This window comes from Heliangelus exortis, chromosome 9 (genome assembly GCF_036169615.1).
Source record: "Heliangelus exortis chromosome 9, bHelExo1.hap1, whole genome shotgun sequence".
Taxonomy (NCBI): Eukaryota; Metazoa; Chordata; class Aves; order Apodiformes; family Trochilidae; genus Heliangelus; species Heliangelus exortis.
In genome coordinates this window covers 11,086,849-11,109,284 of record NC_092430.1, presented here as the reverse complement: position 1 = coordinate 11,109,284, position 22,436 = coordinate 11,086,849, and the positions used below count along the sequence as shown (strand labels likewise).

The 22,436-nt window shown below is 36.3% G+C and overlaps 1 protein-coding gene across 9 annotated transcripts in view; it reads left to right on the top strand.

Moving 5' to 3' along the window:
- TRIP12 (thyroid hormone receptor interactor 12) overlaps positions 1-19,202 on the top strand; it is a 71,703-nt gene extending 52,501 nt beyond the window's left edge. For 6 of the 9 annotated variants that reach the window (XM_071752104.1, XM_071752102.1, XM_071752101.1 and 3 more), the window contains 18 exons: positions 658-849; positions 1,567-1,718; positions 3,403-3,575; positions 4,031-4,104; positions 4,209-4,408; positions 5,159-5,286; positions 5,560-5,711; positions 6,166-6,308; positions 6,999-7,155; positions 8,276-8,374; positions 8,907-9,021; positions 9,261-9,415; positions 9,865-10,029; positions 11,118-11,282; positions 14,726-14,839; positions 16,405-16,499; positions 16,690-16,793; positions 17,811-19,202. In XM_071752104.1, coding sequence (XP_071608205.1) covers positions 658-849; positions 1,567-1,718; positions 3,403-3,575; positions 4,031-4,104; positions 4,209-4,408; positions 5,159-5,286; positions 5,560-5,711; positions 6,166-6,308; positions 6,999-7,155; positions 8,276-8,374; positions 8,907-9,021; positions 9,261-9,415; positions 9,865-10,029; positions 11,118-11,282; positions 14,726-14,839; positions 16,405-16,499; positions 16,690-16,793; positions 17,811-18,007 — 2,580 coding nt within the window. In that variant the 3' untranslated portion in view covers positions 18,008-19,202. The remainder of the gene's footprint in view (positions 1-657; positions 850-1,566; positions 1,719-3,402; positions 3,576-4,030; positions 4,105-4,208; positions 4,409-5,158; positions 5,287-5,559; positions 5,712-6,165; positions 6,309-6,998; positions 7,156-8,275; positions 8,375-8,906; positions 9,022-9,260; positions 9,416-9,864; positions 10,030-11,117; positions 11,283-14,725; positions 14,840-16,404; positions 16,500-16,689; positions 16,794-17,810) is intronic. The other 3 variants (XM_071752103.1, XM_071752099.1, XM_071752100.1) reach the window with 1 other exon arrangement.
- Positions 19,203-22,436: the final 3,234 nt, after the last annotated feature.

The following is a 22,436-nucleotide window of genomic DNA, read 5'->3' as shown; positions in this document are numbered from 1 at the left end:
CACTTATGACGAATGACTACTATTAACAAGGGTGTTCTTTGATTCCTAGCAACATGTCACATAGCATTTTATTGGAAATTTTAAAATTTTGCAGTTACATGGTAGGGAATAATTTTATACCTAAAGAACTCAGTTTGTAGTAAGAGCCTTGGGGGTAGGGGATGAGCAGCGGACAAGAGGGAAGTGGTATTTTTTGAAAGGATGGAAGAAATAAAAAGTTTGGGTGAATTACTAACATTTTAAGAGCTTGAACCTGGATAGGTGATGTAAACCTGTAACTTCTGAAGTAGTTACCTAAAGTTAACTTTAAGCAGTTATGTTCTGTGCTTTGATCTAAGCAATCATTAAAGTACAACTCCTTTCTCTCCTCTTCTCTCACACATGTCATTAAAATATGTACCTGTCTAAGGTATACTTTTGAAGTTTGTTTTTAAAACTTCTTTAAAGCTGCTAAAATGTAGATTTTACTTATCATGTCTTCTCTTGAATAGAGAAATTGCTTATCCCCACATTGGGTTGTCAGTGCTTGGATTGAATTACTGTGTACTCCCTGTTTTCCCCCCTCCCTTTAGAGAGGTTCCATTCAGTAGGAGGAAAACCAGTATTTCTGAAGCCTTTAAAACCTGGGTAGTAAGATGCTACCTTGATATTTTTCAGGTGGATGGTGGAACAGAGTGCCTTGTAGAAATCCGTAGCATTGTCTCGGAGTCCGACGTCTCCTCATTTGAAATCCAGCATAGTGGGTTTGTTAAACAACTGCTGCTTTATTTGACATCTAAAAGTGAGAAAGATGCTGTAAGCAGAGATATCAGATTGAAAAGATTCCTTCATGTATTTTTTTCTTCTCCAGTAAGTTTTCTTGTTTGTTGTTGTGTTATTCTTAGTTGTCTTTCTCTCTGATTTTACTTACCTGGCCATTTGAGAGGTTCGGCAGCAGCCCTGGCCTAAATATGGGTGGGATAGAGCAGGAATGTTCTGTTTATGCCTAAGTGTACAACACTGCAACTTTGACATTGTTACGTATCTTAACAGGTCATAAATTTTTTATTATACTGAAAATTCCACACAGCAGTGGAAAAAAAATATTCCAATATGGCCAGTTGTCAATCTTGAGCAGCAGTCATGTTGTTCTTGACTTCTGATAAGTTGATATGGAAACAGTTTGGCTAGTTACCTTATAACTTGCTCTTTAGTCCTAAATACTGCAAGAAAACTAGATTGTCCTGTTTTTAAAGGAAGAAATAGAAAGTGGAGGAGAGGAAAGTAGATAACTATAGCTTCCATGATGCCCATTGGCTGTATTTGAGTGAGTGCTTAAAATCTGTAGGGGCTGTTCAGTTGAAACCAGGAGAGAGATGTGCCTTATTTAAAACGGGTATTTCATAAACTTATAACCTGTCACCTGGTCATCCTGATACTGATGCTAATTTGAGTGCAAAGATTCTTAATTTGTGGTTTATTTGTGTCTGGTTTTGGTTTTGTTTTTATTTTTAAAAAAATTAAATTGTAACTGGCTTAAGAATACTTAATTCAAGCACTTAACTAAAAGACTGGAATGTATTTCAGCTTCCCGGAGAAGAACCCCTTGGAAGATTAGAGCCATTAGAAAATGCACCTTTGTTGGCATTAGTCCATAAAATGAATAATTGCCTCAGTCAGATGGAACAGTTTCCTGTCAAAGTGCATGACTTCCCTAGTGGAAACGGAACAGGAAGCAGGTAAGGATTAATGCTCAGGTAACAGTTTTGTTGGAAGCTTGTGTTTTCCAAAACTTGTTTCAGTTCAAGAAGTAATGGAAACTTCTCACGCTATGAAAGACAAAAGCAATTACACAGTTGTCTTTTTATTGAGTAGAAGATTGAATATTTAACTGCCTGTTTCTTTACTATTTTGAAACTCCTCTTACTTAGAGTGGGGGTGAATATGTAATGTCAATTGCAATATCTAAATTTAATCTTTTAAAAATTCTGATGTCTTCCTTGTCCTTGTGTAACAAAGACTGGGAAGAAATAATGTATTTATTGCTGAGACACTGATATTTTTCAGTGAAATGATTAAACCTACTGGGAGTTTGTATTACAGTATTAAACTTTGTTATTCATATTAGTTCAGTTCTCCAGAGTGATAATGGATTGAGTGATGGCAGAAAGTGTAGTTTAAAATAACCGTGGACCTGTCTGGTGTCTTAAAGTAGGTTAGGTTTGGAATCCATCTTATTTGCATTTTAGGTAACAAAAAGGAGTGACCCAAGGCCTATTTCTACAATTTCTTTTTTGTACTTTGCTTTAGTAAAGTAATGCTTTAGAAATTAGGAGGGGAGGACCACTGAAAGTGAATTTTGAAACTTGTATTTAAAGTTTGGAATGCCAAAATCTTGTGTCTTTCAGGTAGTAAGATGTGGATTTTTTTGTCACTAATTGTGGCACAAAATCTATTATAAGATGTATTATAGCCTCACAGTGTGGCATTAATCTAATTTAAAATAAATTCAGTACTTTTTTTGTTTTTTTGTTGTTTTTCTTTTTTGTGTTTTTTTGTGGAACTGTTAATTAAAATCTATGGCAATTAATGCGATACACAGATTTATAATACTTGAAGGGGTTAGTTGTCTTGATACTGGCTTTTGCAAATAGTATGTGCTGTGCAATCTTATGATGCTTCCTGTTGTTTCCATTATTTCCTAAAAAGTGGGATAGCTGCAAAGTGTATAAAGCAGCTAATAATAGAAGCCAAGTTCTGCTGTTCATTTTGGTAGAAAATGAAACATGGGAAGTCAGACTACTACACTATTGTTTGAGTGCTTAGTAAGGAATTTGAGGCATTAACATTTTACTAGCACCTGGAAATAGAAGCAGCTCAAGAGTAGAGGTTTGTGTATAGAAGCAGCTAGCTTGTGTATTGGTAGTCGGAGATGAAATGTATGTAAACTACACTGATCAAGAAAAAAACAGGAGCTTTCAGGTTGTCTCTTTAATTCCTTATTGAAAATATAAGAATAATTACTTGCATTTTCCACCCCCAATTCTGATTCTTATTGCTCTGGAGCTAAACACAGCTCTAAATCTTACGTGGCATTAGCTGACCAGTGAATTAGCTCCAGATCTCAGAGATGGTCAGTAAAGTCCATATTGTAAACAGACCTAAGTCTGGACTTAATCCATCCACCTTCCATTGGAAATCAGGTTTTCTTAAACTTGGATTCTGGTGTTCTTGTGGAATAAAATTTTTAATCCTTTTATCAAATTTAACAGCTTATTTTTAAAGAAATGGGATGAGACATAATATTCTGAGCAAATGAATTTGTAAATGCATGGATGTATTAGCCTACTTCAATGCATTTAAAAATGCAATTCTGGTTATTAGATTCTTTGTGTAGCAACTTTTTTCACAAATTATTTTGAGTTTTTCTCTTAACAGAGGATCCCAAGCTTTAAAATTCTTCAATACACATCAATTAAAATGCCAACTACAAAGACATCCAGACTGTGCTAATGTGAAACAGTGGAAAGGTGGACCTGTGAAGATTGATCCTCTGGCTTTGGTACAAGCCATTGAAAGATACCTTGTAGTTAGAGGTATGTATGTTTATATATATACAGTCAAATGTGGTTGCTTCATGGGACTACTCTGCACTGCTGTCACTGTCAGTAGTGTAGAGTCTGTAAAAGCCTTTGAGGATTATATTGAAGACAAATGGGGGAGGTACTTGATATATATCACTCAAAAGGAGAGAAGACTAAGGCTGCTGAATAAGAACCTTCTCTTTTCTGGTACAAATTTCTTCCTGTTGTAAATAGTTCAGTCTGAATACTAACAGAAGTTTAACCTAATTGACTGTCAAATTAGCTGTAATTTGGCATTTTTGGTGCTTAGTGCTGATACTGAAATTTGTTCTGAAATGTCTGAACCGTACTGTTTTAACTGATGTATTTTGGATAATAGAGTTCATAAAAGACAGTAGAACAACATTGCTACATCTTGTGTAAAAAAAAAAAATAAATGAGGATGTCTTTCTCCTCTCTTGCCTTAGGTTATGGAAGAGTTAGAGAAGATGATGAGGATAGTGATGATGATGGGTCAGATGAAGAAATAGATGAATCTTTGGTAAGCCTTTGCTTTGAGAGTAAGAGGGAACAGTGTGGGAAGGGGGTTGAAGAAAAGCTAGCAACAAGTTACCTAATTGATGTGGTTTTTTTGGTTTTGTTCAGGCTGCTCAGTTCTTAAATTCAGGGAATGTGAGACACAGACTGCAATTTTATATTGGAGATCACTTGCTGCCATACAATATGACTGTGTATCAAGCAGTTAGGCAATACAGTTTGCAAGCCGAGGAGGAGAGGGAGTCTACAGATGATGAAAGCAACCCACTGGGAAGAGCTGGCATTTGGACAAAAACACACACCATTTGGTAAGCTGGCTGGAGAAACACAGAGGCAACTTCCTGAGTTTTCTAGATGTACATACATAAAGAAAATATATTTTTACCCCCTCCAAAACTGCTAAGCTTTAAATTTCCTGATGTGCTTGAGGTTCTTGAATCCTAGAAAGATTTTGTTGTTAGCTACTGCCATTCTCTCTATCTTATGAGTAATGGTGTTGAAAAAGAAATGGAGAAATCCTAAATGACACCAGCTAGACAGAGAGAAATAATTGTTAGGTAACTAACCACAAACAATGGATAACATGTCTGCAAGCTAGAAAAGATTATCAGCTTCATATGGGTTTTCATAGTTGATTGCTGTGCAGATGTATCTACTCTCTAGCCACACTTTGAAAGGAGCAGTATTGACTGTGCAAACATTTTAATCTTAAGCATTATTTTATTCTTTCTGCTATCTCAATGTCTTAAGCAAAAGCAAAAAAAAAAAAACCAATAACCCACTTTGGTTGTTTTTTTCTATACCTTGTGATTCTCTTCTAGTTCATGGAGCCAGAAAGGACCCATTTTTTCTCTCGTTCCATACTTTGCTTCTGAGAGCCTAGCTTCAAAGGCTAGATCATACCCAAATGCATTGTTCTTGTCTTTCTGCTTTTAACTGTCATTCAAGTAAAATTCTGGTAATCAAACAACTAACACTTTTACATTTTTATAACTGATTTTTTTCTATGTAAGCTAGTATTTCACAAACTTTTTTTTTTAATTCTGATTATGTTTTAGGTACAAACCTGTGCGAGAAGATGAAGATGGTAGCAAAGACTGTGTTGGTGGTAAAAGAGGAAGAGCACAAACTGCTCCCACAAAAACCTCTCCTAGAAATTCTAAAAAGCATGATGAATTGTGGCATGGTGAGTGTGTTGCCTTGCTAATATGTTAGATTTGTGAAATATCTGGAAGGATCATTAGGAGGAGTGTTTAGAGACACTACAGTGTTTCTTTTAAAGCAAGCATAGTATAAGAAAAACAAACATGGGTTAATGTTTGAAACTAAGAAAAAAGATTTACTGAAATGTCTGACTAAAGCATTGTAGTTCAGTGAATGCTATGATTAATACTATCTAGGCAAATCTTAGGAAGATTTCTAATTGATTTGTTTTGATAACATTCTTTTTTCCTGCTAGATGGTGTATGCCCTTCGGTATTAAATCCTCTAGAAGTTTACCTCATATCTACTCCACCAGAAAACATAACATTTGAAGATCCCTCATTAGATGTTATTCTTCTTTTGAGAGTTTTACATGCTATCAGCCGATACTGGTATTACTTGTATGATGTGAGTAGAGCACTTTTTAAATCACTTCTGTAATTGATACAGACAGCTCTGTCCTGAAACACCTTAAAATAGCTTTCTTCCCCTGTTTGCCACCCTCCACCAAGACACAATAATGTTAATACTACCCTCTGTCCCTGCCTATTTGTTTAACTTCTGGTAAGATGAAAGGGAAAAATTCTTAGTCAATCATATTTCTTCTGCAGTGTGTTAAACTCATCATTTATGCTTTTTCCTTAAGTTCAAAGAGCGACAGTATTCCTGAAAAGATAATGAATAATAAAAATCTACTCGGTCTTTCTTCCATGGCTTAGACTCTGCATTACTTAAGTGACAATGAAAGGTTTTTTTCTTGTGATGATGATCAAATTAGAAGCATTAAAAAACTCTTAACAAAGGCTTTGTATTTCTTCCAGCATATCTTTAACTAGAATTGCATTGTTTTTATCTAACACAGAATGCAATCTCCAAGGAGATAATTCCAACCTCAGAGTTTATCAATAGTAAACTGACAGCAAAAGCAAACCGGCAGCTTCAGGATCCGCTGGTAATTATGACAGGAAACATACCAACTTGGCTGACAGAACTTGGAAAAACATGGTAAGAATGACTTGCTCTGTTCCTGATTTGGGTTCAGTGGGCCTCAGCTGGGTAGCCCAGGTGCATCATATGTTACAGGGCTTTTGAAAGAGCTGGGGGAGAGTACAATGTAGTCTCAAAGTCTTGCGCAGTTTATGCCTATGTGGTGTAGTTAAAACAACATAGTTGAAACCTGATCCAGAGAGACTAGCTGCAAATTTTGGATCCCATCTTACAGGTATTTTAGAGCAATTTTGACTTTTGTCATTGAAATAATAGTACTTCATTATTCAGGCAGTTTTTATTTCTCCTGTTAAGCTGCTGTAGAATACTGGTGCAGCTGTAGGGAGTTTCTCATTTCATTCCTCCCCACCTCCCAAATATGGGACCATAACCCACCTTCTTAAAAAGGTTGATCTAAGTTAGATTTATTAATTATAAAATGGAAGTGAACATGTAAACAAATAGTTATTTTTTGCTACAAACTTTGCATAGTGGAACATTCAGGCATTCAGAGTTATTGTTGGAAGACTTAAATGTTTCTAGCTCTTGCTCATAAGCATTAGAAGTAGAACTAAAGTGCAAGGCTTCCTTTGGAGTGTGCTCTCACAATAGTGTTTAATTAAGCACTAATTTCAGGCATACTACAATTCTATTGTGTTTTAAACTTCATAGTTGGAACCTAGCTAACTAATCCAATGCTCTTTACAGCCCATTTTTCTTTCCATTTGATACCCGCCAAATGCTGTTTTATGTAACTGCTTTTGATCGAGATCGAGCCATGCAAAGACTGCTGGATACTAATCCAGAAATCAATCAATCAGATTCTCAGGATAGCAGGGTGGCACCACGACTGGACAGGAAAAAAGTAAGTATATATGGGTTTAAAAATCGAATGGATGAATTATGCTTATTTTTAAATTGCTTTTAAGAATATAATTGTCTGCCAGATTTATTTGTGAAACTTTAGGGTTTTCGTAGTACACCGCTAGAGGGGAGGTTTGTGTTTATTAACTTAAAAACCTCCGAGAGCATCGTGTCTTCTGGGTGTCTGCCAGTAGGTGGCAGAAGGGGCTAGAGTATGGCACACTGCTCCGTCACTGAATGCTAAATTTTGAGCTGGAGTCTTTACATAATTGCTGAAACTATTTTTCAAGAAGGAGCTTTAAGTTCTGGCTTACATTTGTGACATTGTTGCAGAATTTCAGAATAATTCAAGCAATAGGGTTTAGAGCCCTAAGGGTCACTTAAATAAAATACTGTCCTTCTCTTCTGAGGAAGGTTTTAGACCTCCTGTCACAATGTAATAAAACTGAACTGTGACTGTTTTAAAGTGAGGGAATCTCTGAGTTTCTGTCTTGAGTCTGGAGACGTTATCTAAAAGTAAGATCTGCTGTATGTTCTTGGATGTCTCTGGGAGAAGAGACAAGAGACGTGAAAATCTAGTTCCTAGAATACAGCTTCCATCATATAAGAAAACCAGTTGTGGGTTTGTTTTGGTTTTTTTGTTTTGTTCAGTTTGGGGGTTTTTTTGAGTGTTTGTTTTGTTTTATTTGAAACCTGCCACTTTCCCTACCAGAAAATTTGCAGTGGCAGGGTGTAAGATTGTTCCTTTAGGTTGCTGGATTTTTGTTTCTTTATTTTTTTCTCCACATATTAGTTTAAGATATGTAATGTCACATGAAAATGCTTCTCTTCTATGCTGTAGTCCTACTGCAAGATTCTTGGCAAGAATTATTGTTATTAGTTGTACTCATACAAATATAAGGCATTGTTTTTTCATTTTATGATGAACACTGTGATTTAGTCAGTTTTCATACAGAAGCAAGAGTTATTTTATCAAAGTATAAACTGATAAATTGTTGAAATGTTGAAGTATTAGCATGGGGTGGAAAAACTTGCATATATTTTTTTTTCCTGTTGTAACTGCCTTGGGAGCTGGGACTTACAGACATAATTTCATTACTTAAAACTTCTCTAATGTGTAGCGCACTGTGAACAGAGATGAGCTGTTGAAACAGGCAGAATCTGTGATGCAGGATCTAGGCAGTTCAAGAGCCATGTTGGAAATCCAGTATGAGAATGAAGTAAGTAATATTAATGCAGTCTAATTTAACAACTATTTACTCAAGATTAATACAAAAAAAGCTACCACTTTCACAGAAGAACTTGCTTAGTGTCTTAGTCCTTATGATTGCTGGTGCCACAAGATTTTATCTAATATTTATCCCTAATCCACTTGCTTGTGATTTTTTTTTTTTTTTTTTTTTCACTTGCTAGAAGAAACTCTCTTCTGGTCTACTAAATTTTGTAATCCATCTTACTCAGCAGAGCACTTCTTTTTTCTAATTCTGAACAAACATCTGAGTGTGTTTCTGCTATAATATGTTCATTCAGTGGCTAATGCTTTTATTCCACTATTACTGCTTTTGGTAATGTGGTCTTTCCAAGCTCTCTGTCATATTATAAATATTGGTTCTCTAGATGATTTTTGCAATGGAGTTGTCTTTTGTAGCCAATATTATACTATAGTTCTCAGTCTAAGTAAATATTTTGATTGTCAAAGTGACCTAATGTACTCATTTATCTGCTCTCTCTGCACCCTCCCTTCCTCTCAAGGTTGGCACAGGCCTAGGCCCCACGCTAGAGTTCTATGCACTTGTATCTCAGGAGCTCCAGAGAGCAGACTTGGGCCTTTGGAGGGGAGAAGAAGTGACTTTAGCCAATCCAAAAGGTAGTGTTTTACTATCTAAACTATCGATATTGATCTATTATTGAATGAATTCTAAGTTGACTTCAATGTTGTGATTGGCTTTGATTGAAAGAGCACCTTGGTTTATGGTTAGAAAATATGCCTCATGATAATATGTAACTATCTTTGGGTTTGTGTTTTTTAATAAGAAAAGCTTTAGGTTATGGTTTGGAGTGAAACTAGCAGTATATGTATTGAACTTTCTTTTTCTTCCTTAACAGGAAGCCAGGAAGGTACCAAGTACATCCATAATCTTCAAGGCCTTTTTGCACTTCCTTTTGGTAGAACAGCCAAGCCAGCTCACATTGCAAAAGTTAAAATGAAGTTCCGGTTCCTAGGAAAACTCATGGCCAAGGCAATCATGGATTTTAGACTGGTGAGAAAGAATGGAAAATGTGTTACTTTAGAATTAAATGAATATTTTAGTTCTGACTGTGTTGTGGAAAAATAGCGTTAAGAGTCGCATGGAATTATTTTCAGCTTTCGCAGTTTGGGTGGGGTGAGAGGAAAGATTCAGCCGAGCTATTACGAGGAAAGGAAAAGGTCTTTATAGTTGTCTGCCATGTGTTGTAGTCACTCACCAGTCTTTAGAGATCATTTGGGGCTTAATACAGCTGCTAGCTTGCTGATTGCTCTAATGTAAATGCACTAGAAAGTCACTTCTGTTTTCTTGACTGTAAATTTCTCTGGTGAAAAGGCTCAGACATGTTTTAGTGTGTGCCAGAACTATGAGTAAATCATATTCTAGATCCAGTCAAGAGATAAAATAGTGAAAGGTACAGTTTTGGAAGACAATTCAATACTAAACAAAGCTTCATTTTTCAGGTGGACCTTCCTCTTGGACTTCCTTTTTATAAATGGATGTTACGACAGGAAACTTCGTTGACGTCTCATGACTTGTTCAGTATTGATCCAGTAGTTGCCAAATCAATATACCACCTTGAAGATATTGTAAGACAAAAGAAAAGACTTGAACAGGACAAAACACAGGTGGGAAAATAACCCTTAAGAAGAGTAGAGTCCATTTTCACACGTGTGGATTTTATGAAGTATCTGTAATTGAAAGTGTGTGGTAGTGCTTAATACTGATGGTAGTAGTGATAATGATTTCAGTCCAATAAAAGAAGTAGTTTTTACATTTTTGAATCATTGACTGGTAATTATAGCATGGTCTCATTGTGATGTACATGTTTTGCTTAAGGTAACTTCCGTTTACTTTGAAGAGACTTAACCAACTTGTGTATCAGGGGAGAAAGTCTGTCCTTAATTTTTGAACATTCAAAAGGCTTGGTTTCCAGGCTTTTTTAGGAATGGCTTCTGTGGGGTTTTTCCTTCTCCAGTGAAAACTGTATGCAGAAATGTTGTATATTTGCTTTGTATGTGACTGTACAGATTGTTTTATGGATACAGAAGTCTGTTTTTTCACGGTTGTCCACTCTTAGCTAAGAATAGTACCATGCACTGTTGCAGAGTAATGATAGAAGGACTTTGGCATGCATACTCTAACTGGTATCCTAATATTACCACCTAATAAATGGTAGGTGGTAATAACCTAATTTAAACTCTTAATGCATCTACTTTATTACTAATGAAGTTATTGCAAGTTTACAGGCCTTTGTTCCTCTTTACCTCACTGTCACTCTCTCTCTCTCTCCTTGATCACCACTTTTAATTTCCCAACAAGAGTTTGAAAAACCTGAAACCTGATGGATGAAAGCCAAAAAAATGTCAGTATGCACACCAGATATGAATACCATTAACTTTTCTAGAAAAAAAACATAGCCTTAAGAGCCTTAGCATAGTACACATCTCCTTCTCTTGCAGTACTATTTTCTAAATAAATAATACTCAAGAAGTTAAAATTAATTGCAACATTGCTAGAAATAAGCACATATTTGGTTTTTCTTCATTTACTGGTATGTATGAGAAATAGAGAAAGTAAGGAGTAGTGTAATTGTGTTAGTAGCCATATTCTTACAGAAATGTTCACTTAGTAAAAACTGCTTTAGAGATCATAATATTTGGATAAGGTAATGTGAATGAATTGTTCTAACTGCCTTTCACTTACACTTTTTTAGACCAAAGAAAGTCTACAGTATGCATTGGAGGCTCTGACTATGAATGGCTGCTCAGTGGAAGATCTAGGGCTGGACTTCACTCTTCCTGGGTTTCCTAATATAGAACTGAAAAAAGGGGGAAAAGATACACCAGTCACCATCCACAATTTAGAGGAGTATCTCAGAGTATGTAAAAGCAAAGCTAGGACTAAAAATGCATTTATTCTTCCTAACTTTGCTGCCTTTTCCATATATATATATATGTATAATTTTCACTTCATTCTGTTCCGTACTGGTTTATTACCACAGAAAATGGTTGCATCCCAGTCAGTGCACCCAACTTGACACATTTATAGTACGAAAAAGTCTTGTCTACTTAAAACAAATTTGTCAGAAGTATGGGGGTTTTTCATGAAAAGTGTAATAGTAGAATAAAGGAAGCTGTGGACTTTAGGAATTTTCAAATGCATTCCCATATTTGCATATGAAAATGAAATTGGTTGCAGTAGTGATTTAGTACCAACACTTCAGTGTGCTTATATTAATGGAATTTTTTTTTAGTCAGATCTAAGAAAACGTGCTCAGTTGTGAGTCAAAACCCAAGAAAACCAAAAGAAGCAAACAAACAAAACTCGTAAACTATAGAAAAGTAGATAAGGAGCAGAGAATGAGACATTGCCATAGGAAATTGACAGCAATATGAGCATATTGATTTATCCTATGTCAGAAGGGACATTAAAATCTGGAAAAATAAAGATGTGTTACTGCTTAACAAAGGTAGGGAACTGTTTTGGTATAGGAAACTTGTGAAGAGAATAGGTTAAAAAGAGCCTGCAGAAGAGGAAGGAAAGAAGAATGCAGTTATTGTCACATGAAGACATGAGTGGGATGGAAGTAAGAATGATTGCATCATGAAAAAGCCATTATTTCAATTCCATTTCCTGACATGTTAGTTTGCTGCCAATTTCACTGTGAGGACTGAAGATTTTCAATCACTGATAAGAATCTTGCCTGTTGTTCTGGTAGAATTTATTCAGTAAGGGGGTAAGGGGTGTGTACGCTCCTTTTTATCAGCTGAGAATTCTGTAGAGTTATTACACAATCCTTACAACTTAATCTTTAGCAGGTGCTGTTTATCTTCCAGTTTCAAACTGTTATATCCGGTTGTCAAATCTTTATTTATTGAAAACAAACAAACAAACTTCTGATAGTAAACAAGAATTTCTAAAATTAAGATATTTGGATATAAGGTTATTTGCAGACTTAAAAATGAGCAATGCCAACAACCATAGTTACAGGATTTACTGTTTCTTTTTGCTGAGGAAAGATGAGCAAGATTGCTTTGAAGTCTGGTTTCCATAATTTGCAGGCAGGTTTGTTTTTTTTAGGCAACACATGTCAGGTATCTGTGCTGAGAAACTTGCAGACATCTCGTATGTCCTGCAATTATCCTATTTCATGCTTCTGGAATTGTAAAGGAAAAGCAGATCACTACAGAAAGCTTGCTTCTGAAACAGCTTTGGGGACTATTTTCTGTAAGCGAGACCTGTGCAGTTTTTTCTGTCTTTGTCTTTCCTGTGCAGTTTTTTCTATCCTTGTTTTTATATTCCTGCCTTATAGAGCGTATTTTGAACTAGATTTCAGTGATTGGCGTTGCTGACTTGATGTCAAGGAAATGGAAAAGATATCAGAGAGAAAATTAGTATCCTCTGAATCACAATCTATATGATGAATTGCAATTTAGAAACTGCAGATTAAATTTATCAGATGGGCTGTATAGCTCCCTGTGGGTCAGCTGCCCTGCTCTTGAAAATGTCATTTTCATTAAAATTAGTGTTAAAACTAGTTTATAAAGCCAGAATATCTGTCTGTTACTCTTCATGCCTCTCCTGTAGTCGTGTCATTCCACCTTTCAGCTCCCATTTTGCCCCCCAGGGGCAAGTTCCCACAGGAGCTACCATTATCAGAAAGTGGAATTACTTCAGCTACCAAAATGAAAGACCGTGTTCTCTGCTGCCCCCTCTCGTTCTCTCCTGCATTATAAAGAAAGAGGGCAACTTGCTCTAAATCTGTGATCAAGTTTCTAGAATGCAGAATCCACAAGAATACAGTGCAGATCAATTTTGACCCATGCTCCTGGTCGTAAAAATGTAATCATAGTTCTAAGTTAGCAACTCTGCTGCTACAATAGCCAATACAATACAGAATATTCTGTATTAGAGAATGCACTAGAGCAGCCTACTGTGCTGCTGGTGTATGTACCTTTCCTGAAATTCAATGCCTAACTCTTGGGGCAACGTTAATAAACATGCAAAAAGGCTTTCGTATTTAAGAGCTTTCTGGAACTAGTCACTCTTCTTTTTTTTTGGGGGGGGGGGGAGGTTAAATACTTCCTTCAGGAGTCCAGCAGTGTCAGTGAGGCTTTAAATCATATTCAGATGCATCTTCAGATGTCTTTCAAAACTTAGCTCACCATTCCAGGTCACAGCTTTTAACACATGTAGAAGTAGTAGCTGTGTGTTGACATTGCATCTTTTACAACCAGCCTTCATTTCCCAATGGAGCTGAGGGGTAGCCAAGGCAACTGTAATCATCTGTAGCACTAACTGACAAAAGAATCTGAACTTGACATGCAGTTTGTCCTGTATAATATATTTTTTTATTTGGTGGAGAAATGATGGCTGCAAGGGATTTAAAAGAAATTTGATCTTGTTGATCTTGTTTGTATCATGTCCCCTTCTCTTCCCCCCCAGTGATTATTGTTTCAGTATGTGCTGTACACTTTGGAAGGTGAATTTAATCCTGAGAAGGTAACTGCAGATGCAAAAAAAAAAAAAAAAAAAAAAAAAAAAAAAAAGCTTAGACTGCTGTCATACTGTCTTTTGCTGTATCCCAGTAACATGAAATGAAGATTTTCTTTTCTTCCATGTATTCTTACAATATTAAGCTACTTTATATTATATAGGCCTAAAGTTACTTTTTCTAACTATATATTAGAAAATGGACTTACATGTTTCCCTGGGGGAAACTAAGATAATGCCAATTATGATCTAAGGATTTCTGTTTTAATTACTGAATTTTAAATGAATAGCAGTGCTCAGAGAGAACAGCTAGTTTAGGCTTCTAAATATCTAATAAATGTTTAGATTTTAAAATATTTTGTTGCATAGAATCAGTTTAATCAGCTATTCTGAATTCCATGCATTGGTCTTGTTTGATCAAATTAAAGGTAAATAAGTTGTTTAAACTTGCATGAGTTGCATCTTCGGATATTCTAAGTATCAGCTCTTTTGAACTCTGAAGGACTGGTGCGTGACAGATCATGATAAGAAATGACTGATCACATGAGAAACTCCAAGAAAAAACCCAGCAAATTTTGTCTCTGTTACATGGCAGCAGCACTGCACTTGCACCCATGTAGCAACATGAGCTTATGAATTAAGGTAGAATGAGACAGTCCTGTAGATCAGCTCCTGGAATCAAAGTTTTAAACTCTTCTCACAACTACAGTGAGCATATGGCCAGGGTTCTGTAGAGTTGTTCTTCCTGCAGCTGTAGTCTTTTGAACGTTAATGATCATTCCATGCTTCCTTTGTTCAACTGACTTTGGGTTTTTTTCTTCCCTGCAGTTGGTTATTTTCTGGGCGCTAAATGAAGGTGTTGCCAGACAGTTTGACTCATTCAGAGATGGATTTGAATCAGTCTTTCCTCTCAGTCATCTTCAGTACTTCTATCCCGAGGAGGTTGGTGAACTTTTTACTGATGAAAATATATATATAGCTTTATATATGGTACTTTTATGACAGTGTATCTGTACCCATGGGTGGTCTGAGCTGAGTTATGCATTGGGGGTGCAGTGCAGTTGTGGCAGTACGAGTACTACACTTCTGCATCTTACTAAAACTTGGTGTCCTTTAAACTGCATACTGAAATGTTAGATTTCTGTGTTGGGTCGTCATTTATTTGATTCTTTCATAATGAACATCTCAGTTTTCTTTAAAATCAAGTGTATCTAGCTTCTCTGAGAAGTGCTTAAGCTTATGTGTGCAGGGTCTCTATTGGTATGGGTATTTCTATTAATTCCTTGTGTTGCAGTACTTTTTAATAGTTAAAGGTGTGGGTCCTACCTGAATATTTTATAAAAAAAACTAGTCAGCTCTTTAATGAAGCTTTAGACTATAAGAAGAAATTCAGATGAAGAGGTAAAGAGCAAGGATTGTTGATCTTACCTTGTTGGCACCACCTATTTTATGAATTTTCATGTAAAATTCTTGTGCTCTTAAGCTGACTAAGTGGAGAAGCGATGATGGTTGCCTGGATTGGAAGAATGTTTTACTACTTAGCCTTTAGGGAGTTTATCTGAAGACTACTTTGAAGAGTTTGTTTACCTTCATCAACTTATACCTTTGAATTCCCAAACAAACATTTAAGCATGTTATGAAGCAATGTGTTAGCCAAGCTGTTGTGTTCTTTTGTTCTTCATGCTTTACAATTCAAGAGTCTCTTGAAGCTGAGATCTGTAATTTCTCATAGTGATTTTTCATGTCTCTCTGTCAGCACTACTTTTAAAGAGTACCACCACACTATTTCTCTGCAGCTAATTCAAGGCTAGTAAAAATGGCAGATTATTCTCATTTCTCTGCTGTTTTGCCCAGACTTACCTGCATTGTAGTATATGTGATTCTGTTTGGCTGTTGTCTCGTTGTTTGGCATAGCTTGATGCTTTTTCTTGGAAGTTTTGAAATGGGGCACTAGGCTGTTGCTGATCTACTAATACAGCTGATAAAAGTGAAGTCACAGGAGTAGTATGAGGTATAAGATATCCTTCCCTAAATAGGATGGATGTGTATGATCCCGTGTTCAGTTGTTGATAGCTATGCAGCCATTTGAACCTTTTTACAAACCATTCCTAAATTATTATTAAAATCTTGTAAGATTATTTTGCTTTTTATTAGAACAGCTAAGTGTTTCAGACCTCTGGTTTTAGTGAGATTGTAGATTTCTAAAAAGTTAATGCAGTTTTGGTTCTGCAGTGTATGCTGCTAATCAGGACCATCAGTTTTAAAAGAGAAATGCATTCAATGCCTCGTGGTAGTGGGTTGTGTGCAGGGGCAGAGTCAGCAAATGAGGCTGTCACTGGGATGAAGCTGTTGGATTCAAAGAATTTGAGGATTGCTTGGGGTAACTGAGGTTGTTTTGCAGCAACCTGTTCCAGAAAGTAGAATGCCTTAATAGTAGTCAGAACAGACATTACTCATTTTACCTCAAGTTCTAAAAGGAAAAATTTCCTTGTTTTTTAATTCTGTAGTTGGAGCAGCTCTTGTGCGGCAGTAAAACGGACACTTGGGATGCAAAGACTTTAATGGAATGTTGCAGACCAGATCACGGTTATACACATGACAGGTAATACAGTATTGGAGTTAAAAGAATATTAGCACTAGAAAATTTGTACTTAAATAATCTCCGTATACTGGTATTCAAGGTAAAAGAACTGTATGAAACTTATTTGAAAGTATTCATAGTGCTCTGAGTATTAATATTATGCAATAATTTGAATGACAACCAATAATAGCTTGCTTTGTTTTCTCCTTAGTCGAGCAGTGAAGTATCTCTTTGAAATTCTCAGTAGCTTTGACAGTGAGCAGCAAAGACTGTTTCTTCAGTTTGTGACGGGTAGCCCCAGACTGCCTGTAGGAGGTAGGTTTTGTTTATTGTATATTGCTGTATATGAAATCAGTATTATAAGTGCTTTTCAGAATAAGTTGAGCATTTCAGTAAAGCAAAAAAATTACTTATCTGTATTTAGAGGTTCAGAGTTGTTTGATATCTCTAGTTTCGGAAGTGGCTGGATGGACTTCCAGGTAGAATTCTCAAACTTTGTGTTAATCCATGGCATTTTTGCCAGAAGGTGAACAATAGTTCAAAATTTAAACAAAATTAAAAAGTATTAATATTGTATTCTTTGGCTAGAGGTGCTTTAAGTATGACAACAACATATTGCTACCTGGAAACAGTAAACCTCTCTTTCCAGAAAGGAGACAATTCTAATGATAGTGATAAACTTAAATTTCTCTTCTTTTGAATTTCAGAATTTACATGAGGCAGTGAGGAAAACTGAGGAATTTGCTGTCTTTGCTAGGGATTGTTATAGAATACACATTTTACTGTGTTCTCAGCTGAGCGCTTTACAAGTAAAAATTTACAAATCTGTTCCATTACTTATGTTCTTTGGGTTTAGTTTTTTTTTTTCCTAGTTAAGGGATTGACACTGAAAGAAGTTGATTCTTTCTTAACACAATTCAGAGCTCTTTTAGGGGGAGAGAGTGCAGACAGAATTGGTGGCTGGGAATATAAAAACCTTGGAGTAAAATATTAAGGTAGAAGAGTCAGGTAACTTCCAAGGCTCTTAAAGATATGTATGAAACCAACAAACTCTTAAAACAATTATGGTTCCTAGAGGGTTCTTATAAAGAACACAATTAAAAGTAGATGTATTGAGCTTAAAAAGGAAATAAAAAAATTAATATTGAAAAACTAATTACAGAAATGAATTTAGATATCTTTATTTGCTATACATGGCCTTATAAAGCACCTCCTAAACTTTTTAAAAACTCAGTTATGAGATGCATGCTTCTGTCACTGTGAGATATCTACAGTTACCTTTGTGGTTTTAAGAGGAATAACCTTATTCTAAATGTCATTTCTCATTAATAGGATTTCGAAGTTTGAATCCTCCATTGACAATTGTACGCAAGACATTTGAGTCTACGGAGAACCCAGATGATTTCTTGCCCTCAGTAATGACTTGTGTGAACTATCTCAAATTGCCGGACTATTCAACTATTGATATAATGCGTGAAAAACTCTTGATAGCTGCAAGAGAAGGGCAGCAGTCATTCCATCTTTCCTGATCACAATGAAAAATGCAATGTCTGCCTGTTACAGCAAAAGAGAAACTCATGATTCTTTTCTAAATATATCACCTGAGTCAAGGAAACGTGTTACGCCTTCTTGTTGTAGAAAAACGGCTTGCAAATTATAAACAAAGACACTTGGTTGGTATTCATTAAAGGCCCCTATGGACTTAAAATGATCAGGCCCTAAAAGTTGTTGTGACAAGGTTTCTTTAGCAAGTTCTTGTTTAAATTATCATTTATTTGATGAGTGAAGTTTTTAACTTGCTTTGCTGTGTGAAATTTAAAAAGGGATGTTTTTCCAGGCTGGAACAATAAATGTCGCTGTGCAGTTTAATACTGGGCTGTGTGTATCCATCTAGCTAAGTCTGAAGTTTTTCCTCCAAAGACAACTTTTGTACATAAGTACAGAAATTAAAATACACCATGTATTTGACAAATCTAGTTTAGTAGACTAGTTCTGTGTACCCTCACCTGCCTCTAATTTTACCCAACCTCATGTATTGTCTGATGTGCAATTCACTTGGTTCTTTTTGTGTGCAACATTCAACAATTGTTATATTTTGGTTAGCATGGGCATTTAACTGCTCCATGCCTCTTTCTTTGCTTAAGATAATTTAAATTTTACTGAAATCAAATATATATTGTCAATATAATTCAGCCTTTGTAACTAGGTAGAACCTTTCTTATAGCATAGTTTTACTGTAGTAGTAGGATATAAAGGTGACAGCCTTTAGCAGTCGATGCTCTAGAGCTGTTTACACAGTGATTCAGGCAGCAAAAGCCTCTTACTAGAGGCAAAGAAGAATTATTTCTTTCATGTAGTTGAAGTCCAACAGCTTGGGCTGGCCAGTGTGTATTGTGGTAAGGCCAGAGCATTTTGAGTGGATATAAAGTTTTTTAAAGGCAAATTAGTTGTTTCATTCCCTGTTTGAGTAAAGGGTTTTCTTGTTCTTGAGCTAAGTTCCTGATTACTTTTGTAGGGATTTTTTTTGTTTTGTTTTTTTTCTCATTTGTTTTTTCCCAGCGCTAGCTTGGAACAAACAGTTCAGCCTTTGTCTTTTGACACAGATATAGCACCTGTAAGCAATGCTCTGTCCAACTGTTTTATGTGCTGATTTCTCAAATCTGCAATAATTTACTTCATCAGGTTAATGTTTTTACCTGAATATAAATAAAAAAGTTTGCTTCACCTTTTTGTTCATAGTTTTGTACTGTATGCATAAAGTTCAATTGTGTAAATTACTGTAATGCAAGTAAATCATCCTAAAATCTACTTGGCTAACAACCTGCAACACGGATGATTTACTACTAAAACAAGATGTTTTGAGACCTCCAACTTAGAGGGAATTTTTTTCTTTCTATGGGTTCAAAAACCAGGCGATTACCAATATTCCTGAGATGTATCTGCTATATAGTTCATCTCTATGAAAATGCGATAGTTACTTTTATTCAACTTTGAGAAATCAAAATTCATTTCAGTGCTTAGAAATTGTTAAACTCCTGGCTAATCAGGCTAGTATTTCCCCTCAACTAATGAGTTTTCTTTTATCTAGCTGAAGAACTTGTACTTCCAGAATCTGTATCTCAGTACATGTAATGGACATTCTTCCAGTGAGCATTCGCAATATTACACGTGGTTGCTCATACCAGTGCCACTGAAATGTAATGCGAATCTGTTGTGAGCATGACTAGAATGTGAAATCCTTGCACAAAGAACCTGGTAACTGAACAGTTTCTACCGTATTCAAACTGAAAGAAGGCTCTTCACACTGTACATACAATAATGGCAGTGCACAGTGCGGCATAGTTTTCATAAAACTTCAAGGCAGTGTTTTAAACTATGGACTGGTGTTTAAATTGTTCTGATAACTTGATCAAACTGAGCACAAAAAAAAAAGTGTTTATAGTGTGTGGATAGCAATTTGTTCATTTTTTAAGGTTCTATATTTTAAAAAAACTGACTTGTGTAAAAAAAAAAAAAAAAAGAAAAAAGCTAATATTTTGTATTAAAATATCATGTGTATTGATATTTTTTTATCCATGTTGTCTCCCTCTAGAATCTGGCTTTCATGGACTTGAAAATTGTGAGTTTTGAATTTGATTTATAGTCATTGTGAAAACTGACTTCAGTGCAAAAAGGAGTTGTTCGTTGCATGTTTGAAGAGGAGGAAAAAAACCAAGTACCTGTGGTGACAATTGATTTTTGTTGTGAAGGCTGCTGTTTTCAGCCCAGACCAAGCATGTAGTTGGCCTGAAAAGTCAGTGAAACCCTTTAGGATGATCCTTCTTTTCCTTCCAAAGGGCAGCTGTTAGTGTATTAGAAGAGCAGTCTGGCTTAAAAGGTAAAGGTAGTAAATTATAAAAATAAACTGAAGAGTCACAGTTTGCAGGACTGCAGTACTTTTCTAGAAACAGAACTGTGGTTTCTAAGAGTGGGTAAGACTGGAGGGATGGGGGCAAAATCTTAGGGATTCCTCCTTTTCAGCAACATTGGATTAAAGGAAAAATTAATTAAATTAATCTGTGTCTGCCTAAGAGGACGATACAGCTTTCAGGAGAACATATTATCATTTTAGTCCTGAACTGTTTTGTATATTTTTCTAATAAAAGGTACAATAAGTATTATTTTTGCAAAGAAAGGCTTTTTTAACATGGTAAGTTCAACTAGTTTTAGGGAACACCAGCCATTAGTAACTCTTTTGGATGGGTTTCTTCTCCTAAATTAACAAGAACAGCAAAAAATCTTCCAGGGTATCAAGTACCATCCAAGCACTGGTAGCTGCTACTGAGTTCGTGTAGTGACTTTTTTATATTTTTTAACTTATTTTTTATGTGTTAGGTTTTTGCTTTATACAGAAATCTTTTGTGTAGAGAACATTTAAGTGGCATGAAATCTGATGCAAATTAGTAAGTTTTAGTGTATCTTCATATTTTGTAGGAAGATGCACAAGAATTTATTCCAAATGTGTAAAATCCTCATGCCTGGAGCCAAACTTGGTCAGGAATCAGTTTTCATATGCAGGCTGTTCCCATAATGTAATTACCTAGATTCCTCCTCCTCTCCCTCAACCATATAATGTGGATGGGTTTTTTGTGTGGGTTTGTTTTGTTCCAGTGGTTTTTTGTATGTGTGATTTTGGGGTTTTTTTTGTGCTTTTTGTTTAGGGTTCCCCCCCCTCTGTTTCCTTTCCCTTGCTCAGCTCTGCTCTGCTGAGAAGGTAGATGTTTAAGGGCAGGGACTGATAAAATCCCAAATGCCTGCAGCACTTGTAGCCTCTTTCATGTCATCTGTGGACTTTCTAGTCCCTGTCCCACCTGTTTTCAGCAATCTGTCTTCAAATGGGTTAATACTGATTCCCATCATCTGAGAAGACTGTACCTCTGCAGAGGGATCTCTAACAGGAAATGAAAAGTACTGAATTTCAAGGATGTTTTGAATGTCTGCCTACCTCCCCTGAGCCAAAATCCTTTTCTGTAGTTGAAACTGTTGGCAGAATGGAGAAAAATGAAAAGCTTTGGGATGGATTACAACAAAAAGTTTGGAAGAGGTGGGGAAACCTTGCTGGTAGCTGAGCATTTTCAGGGCTTTTTGTCTCTTTTACTTGAGCTTCCTAGTCTTCTGATAGCTTGAACTGAAAACCAGGTTTGCCATGTTATCCTTCTAAGATCTTGCAGGAGTTTCACAGCTACATGTTCTCAGCTTGCCAAGTCTCTCCCAGTGCAGTGTTTTTAACAGTTTTTCTCAGATAAGCATATATGGTTTTCCTAGCAGTAGCAGGAGTCACCCCACCCCAGGGCACCACCATAAGCTGCAGTCACCTGCATTGTAAAGGAACTTGAATACATGTTCATACAGCAGGTAAGAAATTTCAGAGCTGCAGTGCCTGTGGCTAATAGTGAATGGCTTAAGAAACAACTGCTTCAGTGGGCTGGGGTGGAGGATGCAGCTAGAGGAATATTGTATCCTTGTCTCTTGGTATTGAAACATGCAGGTATTGATCAGCCATAAAGCTGTTTTGGGGGTGGGTGGAGGAGGAATGGATTTTGGATGTCTTCTTTTGCTGTGTGTATCTGGGGTTTCCAGGCACTAAATTAAAGTTTCTGATAGCTCTAGATACAGTTTGGTAGCAGCTGCAGAAGACCTGGTTCAAAGAAGGAGAAAACAAACAAAAAAACCCCAAGCACAATAAGAAGACCCGAACGGGAAAACCGAACCAGTGAAGGTGTTTGGTTAAAGGAGTAATAGGAAGGATAAAAGTGTGCCCTTTCCCTCTTGACCCCCCACCCCCAGACTCCTCTCCCTCAAAAGAATGAAAGGGGGATGTGAAACTCCTAATTCTTGTGACATCTTTCTGTAGTTGCGAAGGAAACTGTCCAGTTCAAGCTGTAAGTCTGTTGGGGTAAAGTAGTCAGTGTGGTGTGG